At 39.4% G+C, this 12,208-nt stretch overlaps 1 protein-coding gene across 1 annotated transcript in view; it reads left to right on the top strand.

The window, feature by feature from the left end:
• GARIN2 (golgi associated RAB2 interactor family member 2) overlaps window positions 1-12,208 on the top strand; it is a 29,960-nt gene that overhangs the window by 12,405 nt on the left and 5,347 nt on the right. Inside the window, exons 5-7 of the mRNA XM_027111545.1 lie at window positions 307-823; window positions 3,674-3,921; window positions 11,170-11,198. Coding sequence (XP_026967346.1) covers window positions 307-823; window positions 3,674-3,921; window positions 11,170-11,198 — 794 coding nt within the window. The remainder of the gene's footprint in view (window positions 1-306; window positions 824-3,673; window positions 3,922-11,169; window positions 11,199-12,208) is intronic.

The following is a 12,208-nucleotide window of genomic DNA, read 5'->3' on the forward strand; positions in this document are numbered from 1 at the left end:
CTAAATAAATAGTAAATAGTTGATATTTTAGTTCATTAGAGCCTTAGTATGATTCAGGCCAGATGGCCCTCAGGAGCCTGATTACATGTACTAAAAATCAAAGTTTTGACCCTCAAAAGCTAAGAACCAGACCTGGGAACATATGGCCACAAGAAGGTCCTGCCCCATCCCATGCCTGCCCCTCCCCAGGCCTGTCAGAGAGACACGCCTGTTGTCCTGAGTCTCACGCCACAAACTGCTATAAAAGGAAAGTCCTCATGATAGTTTCCAATCAGGCCTCCAGATGATATTTGCATTTGTCTGCAGGTTTCTCCCTCTGCAGTTTGTGACTCTTTCTGTGCATGATGCTGAGAATATGCGCATCAAAGTAAAGCTGGTGAGTGGCCGAGCCTACTACCTACAGCTCTGTGCCCCTGCATGCAAACAAGACACCCTATTCCGTCAGTGGGTGGAACTCATCTCCCTCTTGAATGAGGAGAAAGCCAAAGCTTCCAAAGTGTCAGAAGTCTTCAGCCTCTCAGAAATCAAAAACAGCACAGACATCACAGGGGCAGTGGACATCACGGATATTGCAGCCTTCACAGCTGTACAGACCCCACACCTGTACACATGTTCAGACCTCATCAATGGCATAGAAAGCATTGATTTCTCAGAATTCACGGACATCACCGATGTCACCGATGTCACAGATACTCCAGAAAATGAGGTCACCGAGGCCCCGGATATAAGGATTGTCACAGAAGTCACAGAAGTCACGGACATCTGCAATGTCACAGTGGTGTTTGAAAATGATGACATACTCAGGGCCAAGCGGGAGGAAGAGGTATGTGACATGGAAGACTTTCATTCTCTAATAATCACTCTCTTTCACCTTCTTTGGTAAAAGCTACCTGACATCGATTATCAAAATGCTATGGAACTTACTCTTAGTAACCTAATATTAACAATGAGTTCCGCTACCTGAACCCTGGTGTAAAAGAGTTGTAAGATGTTCCCTGAAACAGGCAGTGCACATCCATACCATACAACTTAACCCTGTAGAAAGCTATGGTGGGATAAAAGGAACTTTGGTATCAGAGTCAGAAGCCCTGGGTTGGAATCGTGCCCTGCTGCATGTTAGTTTGGCCAAGTCACTGAACCTGCATGAGTCTGTTTCCTCACCTCTCAAATGAGGATATTAATATCATGCAAGGGCTATATTAAGGTTTAAATGTACACAAAGGTATGAAGTATACTGAAGGATAGGGTGAAATTTCAATAAGAAGTGAAGGTGGAAATAAGAAAATAAAATACCCAAAGTGAGCATCTTTAGAAAGGGCCAGAAAGTGGAAAAACACAGAAACACATCTGAGAATAAATCAGTTTGGCTGGAGCATAACATATGTAGAAAATATTAGGATATAGGATGGAAAGTTGCTTGCAAACCTTGAATGCCAAAATAAGAAGTGTAGACTCAGTCCTTGGGCAAACCTTAGCCACAAAATCTCTGTGTAAGGGAGTGAAAGCTGTGTTTTTAAAAGATTAGTCTGATGGAAGGATGGGTGGCAGGTAAAGAGATCAGTGTGTAGACTGCTGCTGAGAAACCTCCGTGGGGCCCACAACAGAAAAATGGCAGAGGGCAAAGATGGACATTTCCAGAAGAAGAAAACGCTAGCTAATGAATTTAGTGGGAAAGTTTTACCTCACTAGTAATCAAAGAAATGCAAACTTGAAAAAAATTTCATCTATAAAACTGCTAATTAAAAGAATAAAAATAGTCAGTGTTAGTAAAGGTGGGGTCACCTTGGAACTTGTAAAGATTCATGGTAGGGTGAGAATCGGAACAAACTTTCTTGAAATCATTATGAGTTAAGAACCTAGAAATGTTGACTCAGTGATTCCACTTTTAAGAATCTTTCTTAAGGAGTTAATCATCAATAGGAATGAGGATTTAGCTATAAAGATGTTAATCATACCACATCTATACCATGTTTATAAAAATGAAATAATGAAAATACGGAAGTAAACTAAACATCCACCACAGAGAAATGGCTAAATGAATTTAAATCCACAAAGGTCAGGTACCATGTTTATCTCATTCAGGAGCAACCACAGTGACTGGCAAGATCATAGTCACTCAGGAAATATTTGTTAAACGAATGACTACTCTGTAGCTGTTAAAATTGTTGGAGAATTTTTCTTTACTTGGAAAAATGTTTATGATGTAAACCTGAGTGAAAAATGAAGTAAAGAATATGATCCTTATTACATAAAAATGCATGTAAACACACAGACAATAGGAGGGGGAAAAGTCATATTGTTAATAGTAGTTTATTTCTAGATTGCAAGTTTATAAGCAATTGATGTTTTCTTCTTTATATATTTCTGAATTTTCTGTTTCCTACAATAAAAATAATTTTTAATTAGAAAAATTCAAGTAGCTTTACACAGTTTTTAATAACATGGGGAAATTTTTATAATAAATCATTAAGTGAAAAATGTGGGATATGACCACAAAACAGACACATTCAAAATAAATAAATGGACAGAAAGATTGCAATGAAATGTGTCATGGTAGTTATTTCTGGCCTGTGGCATCAAGCAAGCAATAATTTTCTCCCTCTAACTTTATATCTCTTAGGATTTTCTAAATATTCTATGATAAATATACATTACTTTCATTGTCAGAAAAAAATGTTTTAGCTTTAGAGAAGATTATTGCATTATTTTCAAGGAACAGCCATAGAGGTGATGGACTATGTAATGACAAAGGGAGGAAGAAGGTGCAGATGTGAAGGACATCAGAGAGACGGAGTCTTTTTTTAAAGATTTATTATTTATTTATTTTAATTTTTGGCTGCATAGGGTCTTAGTTGCAGTACGCGGGATCTTTCATTGCGGAGCATGGGCTTCTCTCTGGTTGTGGTGTGCGGGCTTCAGAGCTCATGGGCTCTGTAGTTTGCGGCACGCGGGATCTCTTGTTGAGGTGCGCAGGCTTAGTTGCCCCGCGGCACGTGGGATCTCAGTTCCCTGACCAGGGATCGAAACCACGTCCCCTGCATTGGAAGGCAGATTCTTTACCACTGGACCACCAGAGAAGTCCAAGAGAGACAGAGTCCTTAAGACCGGCTGACCTATTGCTCTGAGGCCTGAGAGAGATTCTAAGGAAGGCAGGGAGTGACAGAAGTGGTGTATTAACAGAAACCAGGACATTAGAACGGGAGATATTTTAGGGTACTAAGTTTTAGATTCTAAGTCTTTTGAAAAACAAACTCTTTAGTATTACTAGGAACCTCCAACTTCTGTCACCTATTAGATGCTCTTAAATCAAGAGCAACCTTGGATTGGGGAGCAGGTGTCAAGGCATTTCTAGAAAACCTTCCTTTCCTGCCAATTCAGGGAGAGGAAGTCCTGCAATTGAGTCCTAATTTTCTTGTGTGAGGTGACATTGGTATACCTGACCACATGAGTTTTAGCATGTGCTGTGTCAGGTCCCCATGCTGCCAGCCTCCAGCGCCCACCTGGGCTCTTCTCAATGGCTGTGCAATACCAAGCCTCACCCCCCTCATCATTGTGCCTGTGCACTTGAGGCCACTCAGTAAATATAGATGAAATAATTACTGCTCCTTAAATAATCTGCTTCTGTATGATGCTCTTCTGCTCCCTGATTTGCTGCCGCCTGTTATTTTCAAAGGAAAAAATGGAAAATATTCTGAAGGCTGGTTGTCTACAATATACAAAAATTAAGAATGAGTTTAGAGAATCCTCAAAACATGTCACCATCTCAAACCTAATGCTAACTTTCGAAGGTGAAAGATGTTTTCAAACTACCTTGACTCCAGAAGAAGGTGAGACAAATAAATCCAAAGTGATGAGCGATAGGCCCTCTGAAATAAGGACTACAGACTCTAAAAGCACAGCTCTCAAGGCTGAAGAATCCAGGTATGTGAGGCAGGGAAATGCCAAGTGATGCTAAGATGTGAAGTATGTAAATAAGTGCATGCTTTCAAGTCCCTGCAACTAGGGCATTGTTTGCTGAAGATCCTCAGACATACATACAATGTAATTGAATGATAACATAATCAACTCAATTATCCACATTTGGTTCAACCTTGTCTAATTTTTATTTTCACACCAACTTCTCACACCATTCAGTTGGCATTCTGGGCCATCTGCCTGGTGTCAGTGGTGTGTGCTGAAGAAAACAACAGAATCACGATGTCCACATTTTGGAGTTAGAGGCTAGAGTATTTACAGGTATTTTTATCTTTACACTTCTCTGTATTTTCTTCTCTACATATCCCTTACCCTTTTTTTTTTTTTTTTTTGCGGTACACGGGCCTCTCACTGTTGTGACCTCTCCCGTTGCGGAGCACAGGCTCCAGACGCGCAGGCTCAGCGGCCATGGCTCACGGGCCCAGCCGCTCCGCGGCATGTGGGATCTTCCCGGACTGGGTCACGAACCCGCGTCCCCTGCATCGGCAGGCAGCCTCTCAACCACTGCGCCACCAGGGAAGCCCCCCCTTTCCCTTTTCTACATTTCTAATGAATAACTTAATAATCTGAAAAACTATTTTTATAATTGTAATACCCAATTGCAAGATGAATGTGAGAGACACTGTGGTATTATAAAGATAAAAATTAATATGATCATTCTGGAATAACAGCTAATAAGAAACCAGAGAAAAATATAGAGATCTAAATGCTACATTAGCAAGAATGAAAATGAGGAATGTCATGAATTATGTCCAAGCTCTTTTTAAATATAAAAAGGAACAGGGGAAAACAGGGAAACAAACTTTTTAAAAGTTTGACTCACTCATTCAATAATATTTACTGAGCACCTTCTATGTGCTAGAGACTGGAAATACAGCAGTGAAAACGAGTCATGGAGTGTTTCATTCTAGTGGAGGGTATAGATAATAATCAAATAAAGTATATTATGCCGCTGGAATGTGCTGCGAGAAAACAAAAAGTAACAGAAAGACTTGAGGAGGGAGTAGGGATATTTTATATAGTGGTCAGGAACTGCTTCTCTGAGGAATGGCAGAGATCTGAAGGAAGGGTGGAGCTCTGAGGGAATAGAGTTCCAAGCTGACTGACTGCATGACAATTATAAATGGGACATGTTAGGTGGTCAGCAAATGATCATTATTGTCACTATTACTTCATTTCCAATAGCGTAGATAAAAGAAAGTTGGCTATTCTGTCAAAACAAAAACAAAAACAGAAAACAAAATATCTTAATTGACTGAGGGTTAAGTGTTCAAAACTGGCTTTCTTCTTAACCTTCTTTCCCAGCTAAGAAGGGGTCCAGGGAAGGAAAGGAATATGGATGATCCTTAGAGGATTCTTAAGCCTTGAAGTCAGAGTAACATTTGCTTTTGCCCCTGGGCAGTCACATTTCTCGCAATTCTAGGGCCTCTAGATCCAAGTGCCAATACATTCAAGGTGTTGTGGATCTTGATTATAATTTCAATACTTTTGGTTGTATGCTTCAGCAAAGCATCGTGTCTTATCTAGGGTTTCTATACCATTGGTTCTTTTTTTTTTTTTTTGGTGGTACACGGGCCTCTCACTGTTGTGGCCTCTCCCGTTGCGGAGCACAGGCTCCGGACGCGCAGGCTCAATGGCCATGGCTCACGGGCGGGCCCAGCCGCTCCGCGGCATGTGGGATCTTCCCGGACCAGGGCACGAACCTGTGTCCCCTGCATCAGCAGGCGGACTCTCAACCACTGCGCCACCAGGGAAGCCCTACCAGTGGTTCTTAATGTGTGGCTGGTCAGCAGCATCACCTGGGAGCCAGTTAATGATGTAAATTCTCAGGCCCACCCCCACCCTGCTGAATCATAAACTCTGGGATAGTCTCAGCATTTTGTGTTGTAATAGGCCTCCCAGTGGTTCAAATGTACAATCAGGTTTGAGAACTGTTGCCTTATGAGAAGCCAGTCCTAGGTACAAAGCAGGGCTGAGCAAGGCTTGTGAGGGCTTCTCCTGAGGCCCCGGAGCCAAAATGGGGATTCCCCTTCATAGCCATAGGAAGAACAATCAGGTCAAATTCAAGGGAGGCTTCTTCAGAAATTTTTCCTATATGACCAAGAGCTTTGAAGTTTGGATTTAAAAATATATTAAAAAGCAATTCATATAGATAACTAACAAGAACCTGTTGTTCTCAGGAACTCTACTCAATGCTCTGTGGTGGACCTAAATGGGAAGGAAATCCAAAAAAGAGGGGATATATGTATACATATAGCTGATTCACTTCACTGTACAGCAGAAACTAACACAACATTGTAAATCAACTATACCCCAATTAAAAAAAAATCAATTCATGTCTTTTTCTTCTCTGATTGCCATAGCTAGGACTTCCAAAAGTATGTTGAATAAAAGTGGTGAGAGTGGACATTCTTGTCTTATTCCTAATCTTAGAGGAAATGCTTTCAGTTTTTCTCCATTGACATGATATTAGCTGTGGGTTTGTCATACATGGGCTTTATTATCTTGAGGTAGGTTCCCTCTATGCCCACTTTCTGGAGAGTTTTTTATCATAAATGGGTGTTGAATTTTGTCAAAAGCTTTTTCTGCATCTATTGAGATGATCATGGTTTTTATTCTTCAATTTGTTGATGTGGTGTGTCATACTGATTGATTTGCAAATATTGAAAAATCCTTGCATCCCTGGGATAAATCCCACTTGATCATGGTGTATGATCCTTTTAATGTATTGCTGGATTTGATTAGCTGGAATTTTGTTGGGGATATTTTCATCTAAGTTTATCAGTGATATTGGCCTGTAATTTTCTTTTTTTGTGGTATCTTTGTCTGGTTTTGGTATCAGGGTGATGGTGGCCTCATCGACTGAGTTTGCAGGTGTTCCTTCCTCTGCAATTTTTTGGAATAGCTTCAGAGGATAGGTGTTAACTCTTCTCTAAATGTTTGATAGAATTCAGCTGTGAAGCCATCTGGTCCTGGACTTTTGCATGTTGGGAGTTTTTAAATCACAGATTCAATTTCAGTACTTATGTTTGGTCTGTTCATATTTTCTATTTCTTCCTGGTTCAGTCTTGGGAGATTGTACCTCTCTAAGAATTTGTCCATGTCTTCTAGGTTGTCCATTTTTGGGGCATATAGTTGCTTGTAGTAGTCTCTTATGATCCTTTGTATTTCTGTGGTGTCAGCTGTAACTTCTTCTTTTTCATTTCTAATTTTATTGATTTGAGCCCTCTCCCTTTTTTTCTGGATGAGCCTGGCTAAAGGTTTATCAATTTTGTTTATCCTTTCAAAGAACCAGATTTTAGTTCATTGATCTTTTCTATTGATTTCTTCATCTCTATTTCGTTTGTTTCCGCTCTGATCTTCATGATTTCTTTCCTTCTACTAAATTTGGATTTTGTTTTTTCTTTCTCTAGTTGCTTTAGGTGTAAAGTTAGGTTGTTTGAGATTTTTCTTGTTTCCTGAAGTAAGATTGTATTTATATAAACTTCCCTCTTAGAACTGCATTTGCTGCGTCCCATAGGTTTTGGATCGTCGTATTTTCATTTTCATTTTTTTCTAGGTTTTTTTTTTTTCAATTTCCTGTTAGATTTCTTCAGTGACCCATTGGTTGTTTAGTAGCATATTGTTTAGCCTCCATGTATTTGTGGGCTTTTGCAGTTTTTTTCTTGTAGTTGATTTCTTAAGTTCATAGCATTGTAGTAGGAAAAGATGCTTGATATGATTTCAATTTTCTTAAGTTCTCTGAGGCTTGTTTTGTGGCCCATCATGTGATCTATCCTGGAGAATGTTCCATATGCACTTAAAAAGAATGTGTATTCTGCTGCTTTCGGTTGGAATGCTTTTATTTATTTTCCAGATGGAAGAAACTTTCCTGCTTCAGATTGAGGGTGGAGAAGTAGCTGAAATAGAGAAATTTCCCTCAGGACACTGATCTATTATTTCTTGATGGTAACCACTGAGTTCTTTCAGTGGAACTAAATAATGCCCAGGAGGACTACTGGAAGTCTGATGTGTTAGAGGAGAAAGAAGGAAGGGAGATTTAAAAAGTAACCAATCGGTGCTTCCCTGGTGGCGCAGTGGTTGAGAGTCCGCCTGCCGATGCAGGGGACACGGGTTCGTGCCCCGGTCTGGAAAGATCCCACATGCCGCGGAGCGGCTGGGCCCGTGAGCCATGGCCGCTGAGCCTGGTCCGGAGCCTGTGCTCCGCAACGGGAGGGGCCACAACAGTGAGAGGCCCGCGTACCGCAAAAAAAAAAAAAAAAGTCATCAATCATCTGTCAGAAGTAGTGAGAGAAAAACAAAGAATGTAAGAGGCAAAGGTATAGAAGCAGGTGCCACTCAATAGAAAATATATCTTTTGCTGTGTATGAGTATGACTTTCATAGAAAAGCATAAGATTTCTAAAAAACAAATGAGATAAAATTGAATCCATCCAATCTAGCAATTTGTCCTAAATAATAATTAATCAGGTCTGATCATTCTGACATCTTCCTTCTGCTTTATTTCATTCATTATGTCTCAAACTCTGTCCCGCCCTTGTCTAAGGCTTCAGAAACACACAGTTCAAAATCTAACAAGGTTAACTGTTTAAATCATTTCAACTTCTTTCCTTGCCCTTTTGCAAATAATAGATGCCCTGAAGCACTGGATTAACTTTTAATGCCTTTAAAAAAAAAACTTAAAAAAAAATAATTAGTAAACTTTTTTTAAGTACAGTTTTAGATTTACAGAATAATTGAGGAGATAGTACATACAGCCCCATATACCCACCCCACAGCCACCTCCTCACCCTCCTCTCATCCCCAGTTTCCCCTATTATTAACACCTGCATTGGTGTGGTACATTTGTTACAATTAATGAACAATATTGATATATTATTATTAACTATAGTCCCTAGTTTAAGGTTCACTCTCTGTGTTGCACAGTTTTGTGGGTTTTGACACATGCATACTGACAATGTATCCACATAAAGAACAGTCTCACTACCCTAAAAATCCTCTGAGCATTAGATAAGCTCTTAGCAGTTTTTTTAAATATTAAAAATTGTAGAGAGAACTTAAGTTTTTAGGTTGAAAACTGATCTGCAGGTGCAAAATTTTGTTAGTCTCACTATTATGATCACTATTAGAAATGATGAGAAAATGAATGCCTATATAAATAGCAAAAATCTTAGAATTTTAAAGATTGAAAAGGATCTTGGTTGGCAAATCCCAAACTCTTCCAGGCCCTGCCCTTCAGTCTCTCAGCTTCCTGTGTGATCTATCTGCTGACCCTACTGTAGAGAAAGAAAGAAATAGATAAAAACAAAGCAAAAAACAAATTTTGGTTCTAACTAATCCTCTTAAGTCCAATTTAATCAAGCATACGTTATATTTTATTGCCTATTTACATCAGGAACTTAATTACTAGCTAGAGCCTAATTTGAGAATGTTCATTATAAATGAAAGATGTGATAAGATCAAAGAACAGAATGGGATTCACTGATGCTTAATCCTGGGACAATTGCAGGATTAAGTCAGGACACCATGAGAGTGATAAATAAATTCTAGTATATATTCATTTTTCTTCTCAAGACCATGGATTTCAGTGACACTTTCTAACCGTATACTTTGGAACAATGGAAAAAAAAATTAAACAATGACGTCATTGAATATTTTGCCCTCAGATTCATTGGTCTTTAAAATGTAAATTGAGCAACTTAAATCTAGATGAGTGAAAGACGCTGGAGACTTGTATAATGTCATTTTAGGTGCTTTAGAAGTGAAGGATTTACTTTATAAAGCATTTATATTCCTTCGCATACCTTGGCAATAGTGCTACTGTGACTCTTCCCTTTGTTTTAAAGAGGATAATGGCAGGCTTTATTTTAATTTGCACCTATTTTTTTTTAAGTACACTTTCTTGATATTTCTCAGTCTCTTGAAAACTGTTATCATTAAACTCAACCTTATTTAAATCACCAGACCTACTTGGTACATGAGTAGTTGTTTGCAAACTTCTCAGAAAATTACTAATTTAACCTTAAGATCCATTGTAGAACCTGAACTGCATGGATTTGCCAGACCTCTTAAATGGATCAGAATTATGTCTTTGCACATTTATCTGGGAAGATATTATCTAAGGATAATTATTCTTCCCAAACCCTTTTACTCAAACAGCAATACTTCCAAAAGAGTTACTGAAATGTAGCCAAGGAACAAAGATTTGGTGAAAATTAACTGACAAGTTTATATTTTAGCATGTCAATGAGGTTACAAAAATAAGTATCTTTTGATATTAATTTTAAAAATCAGGCATGCAGAAAACAAACTTCTTTATCCAAAGACATCTCTGAAAGTGAAATAGCCTGAAAAACTGACAGCTAGTCTCCTATTTTATCCACTAAACCATAAGAAGTGTATTAACTTGGACAAATACTTGGGTATGTTATTCACCTACAAGATTCCCATCAGGGCCATAGAGATTGTGATGAAGAGCTAGCAGAGTAGGCACTGTAACCCCAGTCACCCCTCCATTCCAGAATGTACCCCACGTGTCTATGAGAGCTTCCTGTGTGATCTATCTGCTGACCCTACTGTAGAGAAAGAAAGAAAGAGTGATCAAACAGCTGACTCTGTTTACGGAAGCCCCAGAGCAGCAGCAGTTGGCTTCTTGGAGTCTCAACCTCAAATGAATTTTCAGGGGCTCGAGAGGTAGCAGGTTAGGGATGGTCACAGCCTCACTGAGTGACAGGTGATAGTTACAATAAAAATAGGTTAGGGCTTCCCTGGTGGTGCAGTGGTTGAGAGTCTGCCCGCCAATGCGGGGGACGCGGGTTCGTGCCCTGGTCCAAGAGGATCCTGCGTGCAGCGGAGCGGCTGGGCCTGCGCGTCCGGAGCCTGTGCTCCGCAACGGGAGAGGCCACAGCAGTGAGAGGCCCGCGTACCACAAAATAAATAAATAAAAATAGGTTATATGTAATTACATACAACTCACTTTTACAGCTTTTACATGTTGGATAGCTTACATGTTATGAAAATTTAGGTAATTTTACTCTAAGATGTATTATAATGAATAATACCCTTGGCTTGCTAAATATGTTTCATTACTACCTACAAAGTACTTAGAGAATGATTATCTCATACTTAGTAGTTCTTTTCTAAGTATTTGTGGTTATACTGCCAAAACTTTGAAATGTGCTATTTATTTTTACAGGAGCAGGAGAACTGATTCAGACACTTCAGGTATGAAACAAATTCCACTACATTTCTTTGTGATCCCTGGTATCAAGCAGTCACCTCTGGGTCCTAGAACAGAGTAGTTAAGAACAAAGGAATCCAGCTAGATGTTTTGATGCGTTCCCTTTCCTGCCTTTGCTCCATTGTGAGAGTCCTATCCTGCAGAAACTGCCTCAAAGACTATATTCATGCTATCTTTCAAGTGGTAGGCATCACTTTGCTTTTTTCTGTGCTGATAGAGTTCCCTAGTTCCCTGAATGTCTAACTCACTGGGCGTGAACCACTCCCGAGGTAGCTCTGCGGGCAGAACCTGAACATGATACGGCCTCTTATTCCTACTGATTTGGAAGGGAATTGATCCACAGCGCAATTTCTTGGTAAATCTAAAACCACCTAGCCCCTCTTTTCTTCCTGCTTACGTCTTTGGCTTCTGCTTCGCTGTCAGGTGATACCATTTAATTACCATTTTCCTTACATATTTCCATGGCTCGGGATCTTTAACCTGTAACAAGTATTTGAAGTAGAGGCTGTCTTGTAGGCACCGGTGGAGATTTCTCCCCTTACTTGCTGCTGACCCACTTCTAAGTTACTGTCTAACTTCTGGGGGGTGTAGAATGGGCCTCAGCTCCAGTCATGCACATAAAAGAACATCATGGAAGGAACACAGAAGCACACTTAACTAAATGTAAATGGAGAGGAAAAAAATACCAAAAACACTTGAAGACATTTTTAGTCACTTTTGCAAGAGTCCTACCAAAAAAAAAAAAGAAGTAAATGATTGGTGGGGAGGGCTAAATGGGTGAAGGGGATCAAGTGTATGGTGACAGAAGGAAAATAAATTTTTGGTGGGGAGCACATTGTAAGATATACAGAAATATAAAGTTGTACACATGAAATTCATATAATGTTATAAATAAATGTTAGCTCAATAAAATTTTTAAAAAGCAAATGATTATAGGAAAGCTATTTATACAAGTGGGATTTGTCTTTGGACCTTCCCACTGGAATTTAGTGTC

Source organism: Aethalodelphis obliquidens, unplaced genomic scaffold (genome assembly GCF_003676395.1).
Source record: "Aethalodelphis obliquidens isolate GAN/ISIS:26980383/991018 unplaced genomic scaffold, ASM367639v1 scaffold10, whole genome shotgun sequence".
In the NCBI taxonomy this organism is placed as follows: domain Eukaryota; kingdom Metazoa; phylum Chordata; class Mammalia; order Artiodactyla; family Delphinidae; genus Aethalodelphis; species Aethalodelphis obliquidens.